Source organism: Monodelphis domestica, chromosome 5 (genome assembly GCF_027887165.1).
Source record: "Monodelphis domestica isolate mMonDom1 chromosome 5, mMonDom1.pri, whole genome shotgun sequence".
NCBI classification, from domain to species: domain Eukaryota; kingdom Metazoa; phylum Chordata; class Mammalia; order Didelphimorphia; family Didelphidae; genus Monodelphis; species Monodelphis domestica.
In genome coordinates this window covers 141,405,563-141,426,167 of record NC_077231.1, presented here as the reverse complement: position 1 = coordinate 141,426,167, position 20,605 = coordinate 141,405,563, and the positions used below count along the sequence as shown (strand labels likewise).

Below are 20,605 nucleotides of genomic sequence, written 5' to 3'. Positions count from 1 at the left end.
TCTTACTGCTTCCACTGTAGTACAACCTCTTAACACCTCTCTCCTGGGTTACTCTAATAGTATTCTAAGTGGTCTCCTTATTTCTAGTCCCTTACCCGTTCTAATATCTTTCATATCATTTTCTGAGGAATCTTTCTGATGTTTTTCTCTGATGACATAACATTCTCTTGCCCTTATTCCTTTTTACACACAGTTTCTGCCCACTTGGACTGTTCATTGTTTCCCAATTTATTTCTGTCTTTTCTTGCACCTGTATCCTCTTGTTCATCTCATTCCCCATGCCTATCCCTGTCCATGTGTTAAAATCCTTACTCTTCTTTAAGTCTCTATTTAAATGTCTCATATTCCTTCCCTGATCCTTTGTCATTTCCCCCTGTTTCCCTTCATGACCCCTTGCCTTGTACATGGAAGCAGTTTTTATTTTTTTCAACTCTCAATCTCTGTATTCTTTGCTGGGATTTTGCCTTTATATATATTTTTATTTTATTTAGTCAGTTTAAAACATTATACCTTGGTTCCAAGAATCATATTCTATCCCTCCCTCCCCTACCCCCACCCTTCCCGTAGCCTACGAACAGTTCCACTGGGTATTACATGTGTCCTTGATCAGAGCCCATTTCCATGTTGTTGGTGTTTGCATTAGGATGTTCATTTAGAATCTATATCCCCAATCATATCCCCCTCAACCCATGTAGTCAAACAGTTGTTTTTCTTCAGTGTTTCTACTCACACAGTTTTTCTTTTGAATGTGGATAGTGGTTTTTCTCATAGATCCCTTTGGGTTGTTCAGGATCACTGCATTGCCACTAATGGTGAAGTCCATTACATTCGATTGTACCACAGTGTATCAGTCTCTGTGTACAATGTTCTCCTGGTTCTGCTCCTTTCACTCTGTATCAATTCCTGGAGGTCATTCCAGTTCACATGGAATTCCTCCAGTTTATTATTTCTTTGAGCACAATAGTATTCCATCACCAACAGATACCACAATTTGTTCAGTCATTCCCCAATCAGAAGGCATCCCCTCATTTTCCAATTTTTTGCCACCACAAAGAGTGCAGGTATTATAAAAATTAAATTTTATCTCTAATAATAAAAATATTATATTTTTATGAGGTTTATTAAGGATCATTAGAAATCAAAGAATAAAGAGGATACAAAATAAAACCATGTGCCCTTGGCTGATTAGCCCATTTAAAATCCCTGCACTTTGCTTACCACTATTCTTACTGCATCATTACAAAGGAAGAGAGCATGGGAGGTGTTACTACCAGTTAAATACCAATCGTGATCTCACCAACATGGAGACACAGGAGAGATCATAGGGAATTCTGGGAAATATCAAGGACTTCTGGGGAATGAAGTCTTGGGTTCAAAATCTCCATTTATCCACTCCCCCCTGAGACCCACAGAAGACTAGTCTCTCCATTGGGTCTTGTAAACATGCCAGCTATGAAATTACAATTTGAGGATAAGAGGAAAAGAGAACAAAACCACTAATTGCTAGGCGCATTGACAAAAAGCCAGTTGGGGGGCAGTTCCCTTTGCCATGAGTATATACAAAACAAATGCATTCAAACACCACACAGTTCAAATCACATCCCAAAGTTCACTCTAGATCTTCTGGTGCAGGGTGATAATGGGCATCCTTGTTTCACTCCTGATCTTATTGGGAATGCTTCTAGTTTATCCCCATTGCAGATGATGTTTGCTGATGGTTTTAGATAAATAGTGTTTATTATTTTTAGGAAAGGACCTTCTATTCCCATACTTTCTAGTGTTTTCAATAGGAATGAGTGTTATATTTTGTCAAAGGCTTTTTCTGCATCTATTGAGAAAATCATGTGATTTTTGTTGGTTTGCTTGTTGATATGGTCAATTATGTGGATGGTTTTCCTAATATTGAACCATCCTTGAATTCCTGGTGTAAATCCCACCCGATCTTAATGAATAACCCTCGTAATGACTTGCTGGAGTCTTTTTGTTAGTATTCTATTTAAGATTTTTGCATCTATGTTCATTAAAGAGATTGGTCTGTAGTTTTCTTTCTCTGTTTTTGACCTGCCTGGCTTTGGAATCAGTACCATATTTGGGTCATAAAAGGAATTTGGTTGAACTCCCTCTTTGCTTATTATGCCAAATAGTTTGTATAATATTGGGATTCGTTTTTCTTTGAATGTTTGATCGAATTCACTTGTGAATCCATCTGGACCTGGTGATTTTTTCTTAGGGAGTTCTTTGATAGCTTGTTCAATTTCTTTTTCTGATATGGGATTATTTTAGAATTCCATTTCTTCTGTTAATCTTGGCATTTATATTTTTGTAAATATTCATCCATAATTGGGCAAAATAGTTTTTAATGATTGCCTTAATTTCCTCTTCATTGGAGGTGAGGTCTCCCTTTTCATGTATGATTCTGTTAATTTGGTTTTCTTCTTTCCTTTTTTTAAAAATTAGATTGACCAGTACTTTGTCTGTTTTGTTTGTTTTTTCAAAATACCAGCTTCTAGTCTTATTTATTAGTTCAATCGTTCTTTCACTTTCACTTTTGTTAATTTCTCCCTTAATTTTTAGGATCTCTAATTTAGTTTTCATCTGGGGATTTTTGATTTGTTTGTTTTCAAGTTTTTTGATTTGCATGTCCAATTAATTGACCTCTGCCCTCCCTAATTTGTTAATATATGAACTCAGGGATATACATTTCCACCTAAGTACTGCTTTGGCTGCATCCCATAGATTTTGAAAGGATGTCTCAGCATTGTCATTTTATTCAATGAAATTATTGTTTCTATTATTTGTTCTCTATCTGATTTTGGAGAATCATATTATTTAGTTTCCAATTAATTTTTTTATTTGCCTCTCCATATACCCTTACTGATTATTATTTTTATTGCATTATTATCTGAGCAGGTTGCATTTATTATTTCTCCTTTTCTGAATTTTTTGCCATGTTTTTATGCCCTAGTACATGATCAGTCTTTGTGAATGTACCATGTGCTGCTGAAAAGAAGGTGTATTCCTTTTTGTCAATATTTATTTTTCTCCATATTTCTATTAACTCTAATTTTTTAAAGATTTCCGTCACATCTCTTACCTCTTTCTTATTTATTTTTTTATTTGATTTATATAAATTTGATAGTGGTAAGTTAAGATCTCCCACCAGTATAGTTTTACTATCTATTTCCTCCTTCAATTCTACTAGTTTCTCCTTTAGAAATTTGGATGCTATACCACTTGGTGCAAACATGTTGATTAGTGATATTTCCTCATTCTTTCCCTGTCCCTTTTAATCAGATCTATTTTTGCTTTGGCTTTGTCAGATATCATGATTCAACTCCTGCCTTCTTTCTATCAGTTGAAGCCCAGTAGGTTTTGCTCCAACCTTTAATTCTAACCTTGTGAGTGTCTACCCGCCTCAAGTGTGTTTCTTGCAGACAACACATGGTAGGATTTTGATTTCTAAACCACTTTCCTATTTGTTTTTGTTTTATGGGTGAGTTCATCCCATTCATGTTCAAAGTTATGATTGCCTCTTGTGTATTCCCTAGCATTTCGATATCCTCTCTTAGTTCTGTCCTTTCTTCTTTTGCTATATCCTTTTAAACCAGTGGTTTGCTTTTAATCAATCCCCCTAATCCCCGCCCTTAATAAGTTTCCCTTTCTGCCCCATCCCTTTTTGTTCCCTTCTTATTTTTTTAGGGTCTGATAACTTCCCTCCCTTTTTTTAGTCCCTGTCCTCCTACTCCCCTTAGTTTTCCCTTCTTACTTTCCCTGTAGGATAAGATTGGATCTAGGTGCTCTTCCCTCTCAGAATTTATTTCACTGAGAGTAAGGTTTAAGTATTATGTATTAGCACTTTCTTCCTCTCCTTCTTATAAGAGTATTCTTCCCCTCCCCTTCCCATGTGTATCTTTGTGTGATAACGATTATCCTATTTATTTTATTTCTTCAAGTATCTCTTTGTGCCATCTTCGATTTCCCTTCCTTATTTCTTTTTTTTGCATATCATCTTATAGCACTTATTATCCCAATCTCTTCCTGTGAATGATTTCTCTAATTAATATAATAGTGAATATAATTTTTGAGAATCACAAATAACATTTTCCCCATATACTAATATAAATAATTTGATTTTATTAAAGCCCTTAAAGAAGAAAGTTTGAATAAAAAAACATTTTTCCCCTTTTTCCCTCTCTTTCTTATTTACCTTTTCATGTTTTTCTTGATCTTTGTGTTTGGATATCAAACTTTCCACTTAGTTCTGGTCTTTTCTTTACAAATACTTGGAAATCTATTTTATTGAATGCCCATACTTTCCCCTAGAAGTATATAGTTAAGTTTTGATGGATAGGTGATCCTTGGTTGAAGACCCAATTCTCTTACCTTTCTGAATATCATATTCCAAGCCTTCCAGTCCTTTAGTGGAAGCTGTGAGATCTTATATAATGCTGATTGGTGCTCCTTGATATCTGAATTGTCTCTTTTTTGGATTCTTGTAAAATTTTCTCCTTAGCTTGGAAGCTCTTGAATTTGGTAATTACATTCTTGGGAGTTGTCTTTTGAGGATTTAGTGTAGAGGGTGTTCAATGAACTCTTTCAGTGTCTATTTTGTCCCCTTGTTCAAGAATATCAAGGCAGTTTTCCTGGATAATTCCTCGTAGTATGATATCAAGATTTCTGTTTATTTCTGGGTTTTCAGGTAAACTAATGATTCTCATATTGTCTCTTTGTGCTCTGTTTTCCTGAACTGTTATCTTTTCAGTGAGATATTTTATGTTTTCTTCTATTTTGATGTTGCTTTTTTAATCTTGCTGTTTTGCAAGATCATTGGCTTCCAATTGCCTAATTCTGGTCTTTAAGGACTGGTTTTCCATTTCGGTTTGGTCTATCCTGCTTTTCATGGCTTCCAGCTGTTTCTCCAATTGGGAGTTCTTGTTCTTTAAACTGTTATTTTCTTTTTGAACTATTTCCCACTTTTCTTGCCAGAAGGCTTCCATCTTTTTGATAACCTCCAATTTAAATTCTTCAAGAGCTTATAGACAATTTCCATTTTTTTTTGAAGGTTTGGGTGCACTTATTTGTATTTCCTCTGAAGCCTGGGTTTTTCTTCTGTAAAAATTATCCATAGTCAACCCTATCTTGTTTTTCTTGGTTTTGGGAAGTTGTTGTTCCTGTGCATTGTTTGTCATTACTGTGGTGGTTTTTCTTTTCCTTTCCAGTTAGAAATCTGAGTGAGTTGGGCAGGATTTCTGTATTTGGAGCTGAGGAGCAAGGATTTTGACTGAGGCCAGCTCTTGAGTCTCTGCAGCTTCCTCTATTTGCTTCCCCTCTCTGTGCTATCTCCCTGCCAGCATGCACAGTCTGCATTCCTCAGCCTACCAGGGTTTCAGGTCTAGCTGCTCTCAGGGGTAGGTCCTCAGTGGTCTCAGTCAGCTGCCGAGGACCCAGAGGTGCCCCTCAGTCCAGAGGTGCCCTTCACTCACTCACTGATTTTAGCACGTGCTGGCTCTGACTCTGGCTCGGTAGGTGGGGTGAGGGAGTGTGGATCAGCTCGCATTTTCACCTTCTTATGGTATGGAAATGCTCAAATCCCACATACCTTCCCTTCCTTCATATGAATTTTTTTTTTGGCTTTTTCAGATAGTCTGTATTGGTAGGTGGTGAAGAGAGTAAGAGTCTTGTGTCTTGACTGCCGCCATGTTTACCCGGAAGTCGATTTTGCATATATATTACAAAAATGTATATTGTACATATGTTTAAAATTGATGCCTCTTTTTTTTTATCACTTTCATTTACTCACATATCTAATTTCCTTGTAACAAAATTTTTACAAATTGTTTTTAAGTTGGACAAAAACATCCACTGTATCTTTGTCTGACAACATATGAAATCGTTCTCCATCTCTTCATTGGTGTTGTTGATGATGATGGTGGTGGTGATAATTGCTAGGATTTATGTAAAAAATTTGAAGTAAAGAGATATATTTTTTCATCTTTTTTCCCAGGACCAAAGTTCATAATGATGTAGCATTTATATGGTGCCTTTAAATTTGCAAAGCTCTTTACATACTTTATCTGATTTCATCTTCACAACAACCTGTGAGATCAGTTAGTCAGTAAACATTTATTATTTGCTTGATATGTGCCAGGCACTGTGCTAAGCTTGGGGGGGGGGGGTGAGGGATACAAATAAGAAAAAAAAGACAGTCTCTGGCCTCAAGGAATTTATAATAGAGGAAAACAGATATTATCATCCCATTTTTCCAGATGAAAAAAAAAAGAGACCAAAAAAGTCTAAGAGATGTAGCAAGGATCATACAATCAATAAGAATTTTACAGGATTAGACCATTACTCTTCTGGACTCTAAATTGAATATTTTCCCCTTAATACTTTCTAATTTAAAATAAATATCTGTATGCATACCATCTCACTTATTTTTATAAACTGCTTCTGAGCAGGGACTGTCTTTTTATTTTCATTTTTTTGAAATCCCTATAACATTCCATTGTATTAAATTGGTTGTATTAAATTAACATATATTTAATTTAATATAAAGTGACTATTACTATCTCAGAGTTTTGGTGATCATCATGAAAAGAACTTACAAAAAGAGAACATTAAAAACTCAATGTTACCCATCACCATCTCCAGGCAAGGTTAACTACAAACTGTTAATGATCAATCAATAGCATGCATTCATCATCATTTGTGAAGGATGTTATATTCTGAGGTCCTCCTAGTCACAAAGATTTTTTATTTTAGTGAGATTACAGAGCATTATTAACATTCTGATGGAATGCTTACATAAACTATATTCGCTACTTTTCTTTTTTTAAACTATATATTAGCATTTTGCCTCATGAACAAAAGTACTTTGTCTTCAAGTTGGACACAGTAAGCCTTCCTGCTTCCTTATTTAAAAATTGCCTCTTAATTTTTCCAACCTCTCTTTAGCAGATAAAAATCTTAGATAAGCTTTGGATTAAGTTTGTTTTTAGAAACCTTATATTTGAAACCATCCTTGGACCTTGATAAACACTGACATTTATAGGATGATTTTATTATTCCTTTGATATTGCCATAATTTTTATCTTTTGTCCATGCTTTCAAAATTCATTTGCTAAAATGTTAATTTTATGCACAGGAAGTAATTGACAAATACACAGCAGTGGTAAAGATGATCGATTCTGGAGACAAATTGAAACTTGACCAGACTCATTTAGAGACAGTCATACCAGCACCAGGTAAAATCTCTTTGCAAATCTATAACTATAATTTTGAGTTCTAAATTCTCTCTTTAGCTCTTTATCCATTGAGAAGGCAAGCAATATATCAATTCTACATGTAAAATCATTATAAACATATCCAAATTAGTCATGTTGCAAAAAAAATGAAATTGTGAAAAAATTTTGCTTCAATTTTCAGTGAGAATTCATTCACTTTTCTCTATGAAAGTGATACTATTGGGACCTTCAGAATTGTCTTGGATCATTGTATTGATTAGATTATCCACAGTTGATCATTCTTATAATATGCCGTTATTGTATATACAGTGTTCTCTGGTTCTGCTCATTTTACTTTTCATCAGTTCATGTAGATATAACCAGGTTTTTCTGGGGAAAATATGCTCATCATTTCTTATAGTATTATAGTATTCCATCACAATCATAAACCACAACTTATTCAGCCATTCCTCAATTGATGGGTTTCCCCATGATTTCCTTTTCTTTGCCACCACAAAAGTAGCTGCTATAAATATTTTTGTACATGTAAATATTTTTCCTTTTTCTTCATATTGGTATCGCTGGCTATTTATAGTTTCATAGTTCTTTGGATATCATTCCAAATTATTCTTCAGAATATTTGAACTACTTCACAATTCCACCAGCAGTGTATTAGTGTCCCCATTTTCTCCTATCTCCTCCTGCATTTGTCGCTTCCCTTTTCTGTCATGTTAGCCAATCTAATATGAATGAAATGGCAACTTAGTTGTTTTAATTTGCATTGCTTTAATTATTAATGACTTGGAGATTTTTTTATATGATTATTGATAGCTTTGATTTCTTCTTCTGGAAACTGCCTATTCCTATTCTTTGACCATTTATCAGTTGGGGAGTGACTCTTATTTTTATGAATTTCGCTGCAGTTCCTTATGTATTTCACAAATGAGGCCTTTATCAGAGAAATTGCCTAGAAATTTTTCCCTCTCAGTTTTCCTGTTTTCCTTTTAGCTTTGGCTGCATTGGTTTTGTTTGTGCAAATTTTAAAATTTCATATAATAACAATTTTCCATTATACTTTCCACGATCCTCTCTGTATCTTGTTTGATCATAAATTTTTCTATCACACAGATCTGATTGGTAAATTTTTCCATGCTCCCTTAATTTACTCACGATATCCCTCTTTATATTTAAATCACATACCCATTTTGACCTTATCTAAGTATAAGATATGAGATGTTGATCTATGTCCAATTTCTGCCAAACTGCTTTCTAGTTTTCCTAGCAATTTTTGTCAAATAATAATTTCTTACCCCAAAAGCTTGAATCTTTTTGAGTTTATCAAACTCTAGATTACAATGGTCATTTACTGTTGTGTATTTATTTGCTTAATGTGGATTCTGTTAATATACCATTCTATTTCTTAGCCAATACCAGCTTGTTTTGATGATTACTGCTTTTAATAGAATTTGAAATATACTGCTGCATCACCTTCCTTCAATTTTTTTTCATTGATTCCCCTGATATTCTTCACTTTTTGTTCTTCCAGTTAAATTTCATTATTATTTTTTCTAAATCCATAAAATAATTATTTGGTGGTCTGATCGGTATGGTCTGATCAGTATGGCACTGAATAAATACATAAAATTAGGTTAAATTGCCATTTTAATTACATCACCTCAGTCTGCCTGTGAGAAATTAATATTCCCTTAGTTGTTTAGATCTGTCTATTTTTATGAAAAATGTTTTATAATCATGTTTATAAAGTCCTTGAGTTTGTCTTGGAAGGTAGATTTCTGAGTATTTTATATTGTCTATAGTTATTTTAAGTAGAAGTTCTTCTATCTCTTTCTTCTGAGTTTAATTGGTAATATATAGAAATGCTGATGGTTTATGTGGATTTATTCTTAAAGTGTAGGACTTAATGCAGGTCTATTTAGTAAGTTCCAGTGGCACCTGTTGCCTCTGAGATAAACTATTATCTAAGCTTCCATTTTTTGGTGTGTTTTATAACATAATTTTTAATATAGTAATACATGTATGTTATTTATAAGTAAACACATCAGTGGTGTGCACTCAAAAGTTTTTACTGATGAGGTTTGTGTTAAACATTTTTTATTGATAAGGGTATAATATTGAAAAAAGTTTGGAGAAAGATGATGTAAGTCAGTTTCTTCATTTGATAGGGAGAACTGAATTGAGGTCCTTGGATCCAAATTCTGCATTTTTTCTTCTGCATTATATTCTACCTTTCATATTCTGTTGTTAGCTTTTGTAAGGAAAATATTTCTTTCCACAAATTATATTTTAGGACATTTCAGTTTTTGAGCAGACCAGCTATTTCTATTTTAAGAGAAGGTTACTATTGTTAGTCAGGGGGTACCAGGGTGGTACAAAAAGTCTTGGGCTAGGAATTAGGGCCTGACCTCTGCCATTAATCAAGATATGTGACCTTAGTCTTTTGGTTTATAAATAATAAATAAGCTTTAAAATCCCATGATTTACCTGATGAAATTACTTTTTTTTTTTACTATATGGATGATAAAAAAAGTGGATATTTTCTTAGTGGGAAGTTTCCTATCATTTAATTTCTTAGGAAAGAGAGTTTTGGTGTTGAATGGAGGCTACAGGGGAAATGAAGCAACCCTAGAGTCCATCAATGAGAAGATGTTTTCTGCCACTGTCATGATTGAGACTGTAAGTATATTTTACCTAGAAACAGCCATTTAAAAATTTCAGGAAATTTGAAGTAAATTCTTTAGTTATTTTAATAACTTTTAATTTAAATTTTATTTTTGAATGAAGATTTTTATAACTGTAATGAAACTATACAAACTATAATAAAGCAAACTGCAATGTAGATATTAAGATAACAATTTAGAGAAAAAAGAAGATTGAAATAAGTTTGTAGAGTAGTAAAACCTGAGTACTCCCTTAAGAATCCTCCTTATGTTTAATATTAGGACATTTGGTTAGTTTGGCAGAGAAAACTAATAGTCTAGGAGTGCCTGATACTGTAAAATGGGAAAAGATGAAGATAAAAGGCCAATAAGTTTGTCTCACTAATTCACTTGGAAAACTTAAAGAGATTTATTGAGGTAATTTTCCCATCAGATTCTAGTTGGGGGCTGTTATTCCAAATTTGTCTCCTTCCCCATATTATACCCCTCACCTCTCTCCAAGTCGTAAGATATCTTTACAATGAGGTGCATGTATATTTCCTTGATTCCTTATGCTTTATTTTCAGTACCATATAACAGTACTAAACCTTGTTTTCTGACATGGCTCCTGATTCTTATTTTTTTGTCTATCGGGGCATCTAGTTAAGATGTTCTCAGACGTTTCTAGAAAAGGCAGCCTATTTTAAAAATCACTTTTGAGTACATTAAATCTTTACATTTCCTTTTAAAAAAATATGTATTTTTAAAAAAAGCCTTTACCTTCCATCTTGGAATCAATACTAGGTAATGGTTCCAAAACAGCAGAGTAGTAAGGGCTAGGCATTGGGGGTTAAATGACTTGCCCAGCGTCACATAGCTGGGAAGTGTCTGAGACCAAATTTGAACCCAGGACCTCCCATCTCTGGACCTGACTCAATCCACTGGGCCACCTAGCTGCCCCCTTTATGTTTACTTTTTTTTTTTTTTAACATTCACCTTCCATCTGAGTATCAGTTTTAAGACAGAAAAGCAGCAAGGGCTAAGCAATTGAGGTAAAGTGACTTGCTCAGGGTAATTAGAGCTAGAAAATATCTGAGGTCTGATTTGAACCCAGATCCTCCTGACTCCAGACTTGGTACTTTATCTATTGTGCTACCTAGCTGCCCCTTTGCGTTTACTTCTGACATTAGTGATTTAGAGATGGTCACTAAATGAGATGTTACAAAAAGCTTTGCAGTCCTTACAGCAGCTTACTAGTTATTATGATTGAAATCATATTATAAAACATTGATTCAGATATTGTGTTACATTTTACTATGTTATATTGTTCTTGGAACTCTGAGTTGTATTTTGTACATATTCTTTTTTGAAAGAGAAAAATCTTTTCTCTTAAGCAAAATTATTAATATAACCACTTTTTTTCCCCTGTTAATACAACCTTGGTTCACAGTTCATAGTTTTTTGTTTCAATTGCTTACCCTGCCTGCTTTCCAAGTCTTTTAATTCCTAGTTACCCATTGTCATTTTCAGATTCTCCCTTCGCCACCATCACTGAATACCTTTTATTTTTTTGGGGTTTATTTTATCCTGATTTCTCATTCTTTTGAGTTTATGGTAGCCTTCAATGAGTTCAGAACCTGTTCACTGTGTTTCCATTTCAACTCCTACCTTCTTACTAAGGGAATTCAACTTAAATATTGATGCTCTTTCAAATGTGCTAAATTTTCCTGTTCCTATCTTTTATTCCATGAACTATTCTACTCTAACTTAGCTACACAAAGGGATGGTGATCTTACCATCACGCACAAGTTCAAATTTCATGTTCAATACCCTGAAATTCCTTTAACTGATCATAATCTTTTGTTCCATTTTTCTTTCTGCTTTATGACTCCTAAGCCTGTCCTTTATTCTTACCATACCTTCCAATCTCCCAACCCTTTTTTATCTCATAGGCTTACATTTGTAGTTGGTACAATCCTCTCTTCCCCAGTTTAATATCTTGGTGAATCATTTAAATTCTACACTCTTTTAAACTCTAGGCCCTTTCCCTTTCATCCTGTTGCCAGCCATGCCCTGCAAGATCACAGCCTTTAATTACTCCTACCTGCCTTGAATATTGTTCACTTTCTGCAGATGAGAGCTAGAGAAAATCATAAAACCATTCCTACTGGGTCTACTACAGATTTATTTGAGAATCTCAACTGGTCCCTCACTGCAGCCAGAGAATCCTTTTATACATCATTGGTTCTCTATCCCTCTCACCAGAGCAGCTGTCTCAAACTTTCTTACTTGGTGTACCCTCTACCTGAACCCTGTCATCTGAGCACTTTGCTTATTTTCTGATATCTTTCCCACAATCTCCTTCATTCATGCCTTTTTACCAGGGCAAATCCCTCTTATGAATTCCAGTCTTCTTATCTTTTCCTGCAAATTATTCCTGTATCATTCCTGTTGACACTGAATATGCCCATATCTCTTCCATCTCTCACTTGACTTACCTACCTAGTAACTCTCATCTTCTGTCTTTTCTTCCCTTTATGACTACTGTCTACAATGTCTTATACTGCCTACAGTTGGTGCCTCCACTTCCATTTCCATTACTCTCAGAAACCAGAAGTGTCAAATTATTTCAAGACTGCCTTGGAACCATATTAAAATGTAATTTGTAAATGTTTAATAAAATAAATATGAATATAGAATAACATATATTAAATGTTAAGTTGTGGTTTTCTAAGTCATTATGCAGCCTTCAAGGATTTGTTTCTGTTCTAAATTCTACAGTCTGGCTTCTGACCTCATCAGTTAACCAAAATACTCTATTCAAAGTTACCAATGATTTCTTAATTGCTAATGATCTAATGATCATTTCTCAGTCCTGATACTTCTTTACTTCTCTACAGCTTTCAGCAATATTGATCACCAATTTTTTGAATATCCTCTCCTACTAAGGTTTTCATGGCAGTGATCTTTTCTGGTACTATTCATGACTGACCTCTTCTTTTCTGTCTCTTTTGCTAGATCTTCATCCCAGTCATGGGTATTAACTGTGGTTATCTCCTAAGATTATCCTAGACCCACTTTTTTTTCCTCCCTTTATATTATCTTGCTTCCATAGGCTGTTATGAAACAGATGATCCCTAGATCCATTTATTTAGTCCTGGCTTTTCTCTTGAACTCCAGGCTTACACTTCTAATTGCCTGTTTGGACGTCTTGAACTAGATGTCCCTTAGGCATCTTAAACTCAACATGTCCAAAACAGAACTCATTATCTTTCTTCCCAAATGTGCCCCTCTTTGCAACATTCCAGTCTGATTGACCAGTTTATACCTCCACTATTGTATTAATGTGTGCATTTTCTCATAGCCTTTCCTTCTGATATTCATCATTTTCCTTTCTTGTTAACTGCCAATTTGATATGTATGAAGTATGATCTTATAGTTTCTTTCATTTTTGTTTCTTTACTTATTAGTGACATGTACCATTTTTTCCCCATATGAGTATAGATAAAATTGGACTTCTTTTCTTAGAAGATTAAATAATATCCTTTGACCATTTCATCAGCTGGGAGTGGCTCTTAGTCTTGTGCATTTGGATTAGTTTCTTTTATATCTTTGAAATTAAACCTTTACTTGTGAAATTAGCTGAAATTTTCCCAGTGGCTTGTTTATCTCCTAGTTTTAGTATGTTAGTTTTATTTGTTCAAAAACTTCTAAATTTTATGTAATTAAAATTGTTCATTTTATCTTCCATGGCTCTCAACATCTCTTTTTGGTAATGAATGTTCCCCCTGTCCATATAGATCTAAAAGGTAATTTCTAGTCACTTATGTTGTTTATAATAGTCCTGATTGGTTTTCCTTCTCAAGACTCTCTTCACTCCAATCCAATCTCCACTTAGTCACCAAAGTGATGTTTCTAAGGCACAAATCTGACTTCGTGATTCCCCCCTATTCAAGAAACTCCAGCAACTCCCAATTTTCTCCAGTATAAAATATAAAATCCTCTGTCTGGCTTTTAAAGCCCTTATAACTGGACCTCTTCTTACCTTTTCAGTCTTTTTATACTTTACTAAATCCCAGCAGGTACATTGTGAACCAGGAACACTGGTGGTGGCTTACTGTTCCTTGAACATAACACTTAATTTCCCTAAAAAAGAGAGACTGTTACATTAGTTGCTCTCCATGCCTGGAGTGCTTTGGTCATATTCTATTTCTAGTTTTCCCTGACTTTCTTTAAGATTCAATGCAAACCGCACCTTTTCACCCTTACTGTCTTTCCTTTGAGGTATCTTATATACATATATGCATGTTGCCTTTCTTCGCATCATCCACAGTGTACATGTGTGTGCACTTGTGCATGTGCATGCATGCACTTAATAGCTGTTTTTTGACTTAAGTGAATTTTAATACAACATATTTAAGGCAGTTGGAGAAGGAAGGGAACCGGACTTATTCTCTCTTTGCTATCATTTTCTTATTTCTCTTCCATATATTCTTATGCCTTTTGTTTTTAATTTCTAGGGCCCTTTAAAGGGACGCAGAGTCGAAGGTATTCAATATGAAGATATCTCTAAACTCGCCTGAGGATGGGAGTTGGTAAAAAGCACTTTAAAATTCCAAAGCATCAAATTGGTGTTCTCTAGAACAACATATGACTCTACCATGTTAGGGTGCTTCTTTTATATAAGACAATATATATATATATATATGTATATATATATATTTAAATACTGCTGTTTATCTTAAACATATTTGGAATTCATTCAGATTTATTACTGTCTTTAAGTTGTATCATTTTGAATTTTGCCCATGTTTTATTTCCTTTTGTAATATGGCTTGGAACACTGTACCTTTTATTAAAAAGAATGATATTCTAAAATGTTTTCTATAAAGGCAGTTGATAGTTATTTCTTCAGGAACCTTTTTCAGCATTGTAAAAAAGTCTTCTTTCAGGCTGAAGAGAGCTTGTAGGCCATCTAATCCAACTTCCTCATTTTTACATAAGAAGAAACAGTGGCTTAGGGAGATGAATTGTTTTCTGAAAGTCATGTGGATGGTCAAGCTGGGACTCAAATGAGGTCTAATTCACCCATCTCTTTCTTTCTGACCTCAGGCTTTGACTCTGGGTAGAGAAGGACAAAAGAAAAAGTTGCAAGAAGCTAATGACAGTAGGCAGATAAAATATTTTCTTTTGTGATATGTTATGGTACATTTGACAGTATGTTACTTAATTTTGTCTGGTGATATTTACACACTAAACTTATTGACACATTTGCATAATTCATCTCTCTTCTGGATTCTGAATATGAGTGTTGCCTAGCAACAATTTCATTAAGGAGACTGACTCTTCCTAATATATAATGTTATCTTTATAACTTGGCATATTTTTCTCCAGTATGCTGTAGTTTCATCCCCAGGATCAAGCCTCTCCTCTCTAATTTTGTCTCCCTATCTGCAAAATGAGAGTAATAATTTAACTCAGCTGTGATCTGTGAAGCCTCTACTACTGTGAATATGGAAATAAAAGAGGATCCTCGGGGTAATTACATTTTGCTTGCAGAATACACTGGGTACAGATAAATACAAAGCAATTCCAACGGAAAGCAAGAACTAACAATGGCAGAGTGGATTAGGAAAGGTCTCAAGCAGCTGGTAGCACCTGGAATGTCCTTTGAAGGAAGCTAGGAATTTTATGAGGCAAAGGTAAAGAGAGGAAAAGAATTCCCATTGTGGGGCCCTGCTTGCATAAATGCTCAGGACAAGGTATGCAATGTCACATATGATGCTGCTTGAGAACATTTGTGATTCCTACCTCCCAGTTTTGTATGGTTCTGATATAACAATGGAAGAGCACTTTGTAAAAATGCTCTATTAGAAGAAACATAAAAATATATTCCTTGGATATACCACTTTGCTAGTTTTCCTCTTATTAGTTTTGGCATTTAAAAGAAAACAAAAACACTGTGTGCTCTAGGTGTGTAAGTGAAGTGGCTCATGCCTTTATCTAATTGAGTGAGAGCTATGTAATAATGAGGATAATTGTCTCCTTAATCAAAATCACTTAGGTAAGACTTCACTTTTCCTCTCTTCACTCACATGGCCAGTGACCTAAAAGATCCTTACAGTCTGGCTCCAGTCTGCTTTTCAAAACTTACTTCATTCTTCTTCATGCACTCCATGGTCTAACCAAACCACCCCCCTTGCTGTCCCTTTTCACTACATATGCTGTCTCCCACTCCATGGTTTTATGTGAGATTATCTACAGTCCTAGAAATGTATTTCCTTCTTATCAGTACCTCTTAGGATCCCTAGTTTCTTGGAAGCTAAGCTCAAGTACTCTTGCAGCCCCAGTGCTAGTGCTTCCCATCACTGAAATTATTTTCTATTCACTTGTATATATTTTGTATAAATATTATGTGTTATTTCTAGATAAAATATAAGTTCCTAGAAGGCAGGGACAGTTTCATTTTTGTCTTTGTGTTCTGAAGGCTAGTTTGGTTCTTGGCATATAACAAATCTTTGTTAGTTGGTGGATGCAGATATCTGAAGATACCTGAAGACAGATCTTATATTCACTTGTATCCTAAAAACCATTGGAAAATGCTCCCTTCTACCTGAATTAGCAACTTTCTCAAGAATATATATCATGCTACTAATGTTGCTAGGCTAAAAGACCTAAATATCATTAGATTTTTTAACCTAATTTTTATTATGTATTTTGACCAAAAAGATCATTTTCATATACAGGTTGTCTCTTTCACATTGTGACTTTCTATATCAAGAGTTTGAATATTTCACAGGTTGGCATAAGAAATTAAATGGAAAACTTAGAAATCCACACAAAACTAAAAATTTACAATAGAGTCCTAGAAAAACCCTATAAAAGTCAGGAAGAAAAAATTCAGACTTCTCTGGTACAAAGGAAGGGCCAAAATTTTTTGCACTGATTTTTTCAGTGTGCTGGATTGCTGCGCCCCTAACCCCTCCCATGTGGGAGAGAGAACTGTTTACAGAAAACAAAGATGATTGTACATGAAATTGTGAGTTTCAATTTCAGAACTGCATTTAAAAAGTATATAATAAATTCTACATTATTTTCAAACCTATCCTGCTTGTCTGTTCTTCCTCCTGAGCTTCCTTCTGTTGATTTCTATGCATTTAAAAATGTTTCAAAGGCTCTCTTTTATTTTGGCATCACTATTAGTAATCTCAACCTTTCTTTTTAAAACTCCCCAGATAAAAAACTCTCAGGGAGTGAGGGGAAGCACAAATCAGGACAATAAAACAGATTCACACTGTGACCAAATCTATAAAAATATCTTTTAACCTTCTGTCATGAAGTGGGTAATGTGCTTCATTCTTCATTCTCTAGGGATATGGTTGGCCATTGTCTTGTTTCAGAGTTGTCTTTTGAAGCTGCTTTTCTTTACAATATTGCTGTTTTTGTAGAATTCATATATACATTGTTCTGGTTCTTCTCACATCATATTGCATTAATTATTTCTTTAGCCATTCCCAATTGATAGGTACTCTCTTTATAATTTTTTTTCCTTTTAATCACCACCATCAGGATTAGAGCAATTATTTTTCTTATTATTCTCCTCCCATCTCTATCCTAAGCTCTCTATCCACTGAGTCACCTAGCTGTTCCTCCCTCAATACTTTTTGAAAACATTAAAGTTGTGAAGGGATATTGGCATAGTATTTTTATTTAGTTTCTTGCAATTCCTTAAATAGTTTTACTTTTCTAGGTTTTTCTTGACTCCTGTGTTTGTATTTCAAAGTTCTCACTCAGCTTTGGTCTATTTATCAGAAGTATTTGAAAGTCCTCTATTCCATTAATACTAGAAGGTCCAGAACTCAAGAATTCTTTGAAAGATCAGAACAAACTATTATCAGTTGATGTAGAGAACTTTAAAAAAAATCACAAGGCAAAGAAAATAGATATAGGATGAAAATTTTAATTTCTAAGTAAAACTATAGTATTTTTTTGCTTCAGTTGATAAACCTGGTTCTTCTAGTGTTAAAGATCCAATTTTTCCTCTGTAGTATTCAGCTTTACAACATAAATTATTGACTGTAAACCTACATCTTTTCCTGTTTGGAATACTTGACCTTGATCTTGTCTCAACCAAGTCATTTTACAGATATCTAGATGCACCACTCTTTTTACCATACCTCAAGAGGGATATCTGAGACTTGACTGGTCCAGGGAATGGAGCTCCATCCTTTGATGGGGCTTTCAAGTAATTTAGGGTCTGAAAAGGCCAACCTCAGATTTGACAGCTATCTGCTGCAATATAAGTCAACCCATTCTTCTGATCCAATGCACTCTTCTGGCTATTTTAATTTTTTATGTGGTATTGAGGTGTGGGATGGCTTCTACTTTCACACATGATGAATCCTGGCTGGGTATTCTTGTCATATAACCTTTTTGTTAAGATAAAATGAGACCCTATTTATAAAGTGGTTAGCACAGTGCAACATTATATAAATACTTATTCCCTCACTTGTTGGATGATCTATAACTGTCTCTTTTCATTCCAGTCTTCACTACTAGACTAGCCTGCGTAGAACTTGTCCCAGACTTGCCTTACTTTCAGAGCTTCCAGTGATAGGAGCTATTGTGAAAAATAAAACAAATTAGAAACCTTGGAACTTTTGGACACTGATGGTCTTCAAGTTAGAGAAACAGAAAGGACTTTAAACTTGGGAGGAAGTTATAACAGTTTGGACATGTTAAAATGGAGATGCCAATGGGACATGCAGGTGAAGCTGTCCATCATGTTGGTATTACATCTTTTGAGTTCAGAAGAAAGATAAATGCTGGATGTATATTTGCATAGAGTTTGATAAAGATAGACCTGGGATTCCAGGGAGTACAGTAGAAGGTAAGGACAGAAGATGGTATGGTTTAGGGAGGGTTAGGACTGACTTAGATGAGAATAACCGTACAACGTAAGGTAGTAAGGATTTTAACCTTTAACCTGAATCCTGGAATTAGCTTAATGGTAGCTGAAGATTTGTCAGTGTAGTTCAGGGAAGGTTAAGTTGGGACAAGTATGGCACAAAGAAAAGTACTCTGAATTTGGAGTTGGAAGGACAAGATTCAAATACTTAAATGTCCAAGTCATTTAATCTCTTTGTGTCTCTGTCTTCTCATCTCTAAAATGAAGTGGATGACCTTTAAAGCTCCTTTCCAGCTCTAATCTTTTGGTCTGACAATCAGTTAATAGGAGCAGGGGCTTGAGCCAGCAATGTATAGTGTTGAAGGAGTCTGCCAATTCCTCATCTATAAAATGGTGACCTTGGAATAGGTTACCTCTAAGGTGCCTTTTAGTTCTGAATCTCTCTTTCTCTTAACTCTTTCACTCTGGATTACTGGTATTCTCAATCCAGAGAGGAAACTGGAAGCAGCTAGGGAGCACAGTGGGTAGAGTACCTAGCCAGGAGTCAGGAGTCATCGTGGTTCATATCTGGTCTCAAAAACTTTCTGGCTGTGTGAACCTGGACAAGTCACTTAACCCTGATTGCTTATCCTTTGTTGTCTTTGAAATCATACCAAGAAGGTAAGGGATTTAAAAAAAGAAAAGAAAAAGAAGAGACAGAAAATTGGGCCAGAGGGTCAATAAGGCAACTTCATAAGAAAAAGATAAGGTCTGAACAAAGTCTGGTGGCCAAGATTTTCAGTAGGCCTCTTTTCCTTAGAGTTTATAGATATGCTAAAGAAAGAAAGGCTAGATAAATGCAGAAGACCTCTAATATTTATTACAAGGAATGACAACCTTATTAAGTATCCCAGTTTGGCATTAAATCAAGCATTGTTATAAATATGTATAATTATATATTACATATATAACTAGGTTTCAGAAAAATTCTACATTGTTGAGTTGCTTTATATAAATTGTTTAAATCAAAGACTGATCAAGTAAAGACTTGACCAAGTACATTGAGCTTAAATTTGTTTCTTTAATTTGTGACTCTTTACTTTTTTCCTTTCCTTTGCTAAAACTTCCAAATTGGTCATTCCTACAGTGAGCATGAACTTATAGTCTTGTAGGGACACCTGCAGGCAAAAGGACAGATTGCATTCTTCTCTTTTCTTAGTCTTCCTTATCCCTTTTCTTTAAAAAAAAAATTAATTTAGAATATTTTTCCATGGCTACATAATTCATATTCTTTCCTCCTTCCCCCCTCCCATAGCCAATGAGAAAATTCACTGGGTTTTACATGTGTCATTGATCAAGACCAATTTCCATATTATTAATATTTGTACTAGGGTTATCATTTAGAGTCTACGTCCCCAGTCATATCCCCATTGAACCATTGACCAAGCAAATGTTTTTCTTCTGTATTTCTACTCCCACAGTTATTTTTCTGGATGTCCATAACACTCTTTTTTGTAAGTCCCTCAGAATTGTCCTGGGTCATTGCATTGCTGTTAGTAGAGAAGTTCATTACATTCGATTGTGCCACAGTGTATCTGTCTCTGTGTACAATGTTCTCCTGGTTCTGCTCTATTCCTTTTCTTAGGCTAAAAATTCACTTATCTGATAGATGAAAACCATAAATAAAAGAATTTATGGAGTCTACAACAGTGGTGTCATGCTCAAAAAGAAACAGAGGCCATTAGTCCATACCTAAGGATTGCTCCAGGCTGCATATTGACTTGCTGTTAAAATGTAGTATTAGCTATATTCTACTGTATTTTTATTTATTTTGTTGA

At 34.7% G+C, this 20,605-nt stretch overlaps 1 protein-coding gene across 1 annotated transcript in view; it reads left to right on the top strand.

Moving 5' to 3' along the window:
* KIN (Kin17 DNA and RNA binding protein) overlaps positions 1–16,985 on the top strand; it is a 43,286-nt gene extending 26,301 nt beyond the window's left edge. The window contains exons 11-13 of the mRNA XM_001363041.5: positions 7,145–7,244; positions 9,817–9,917; positions 14,401–16,985. Of these exons, the coding sequence (XP_001363078.1) occupies positions 7,145–7,244; positions 9,817–9,917; positions 14,401–14,463 (264 nt within the window). The 3' untranslated portion in view covers positions 14,464–16,985. The remainder of the gene's footprint in view (positions 1–7,144; positions 7,245–9,816; positions 9,918–14,400) is intronic.
* The last annotated feature ends 3,620 nt before the right edge of the window (positions 16,986–20,605 follow it).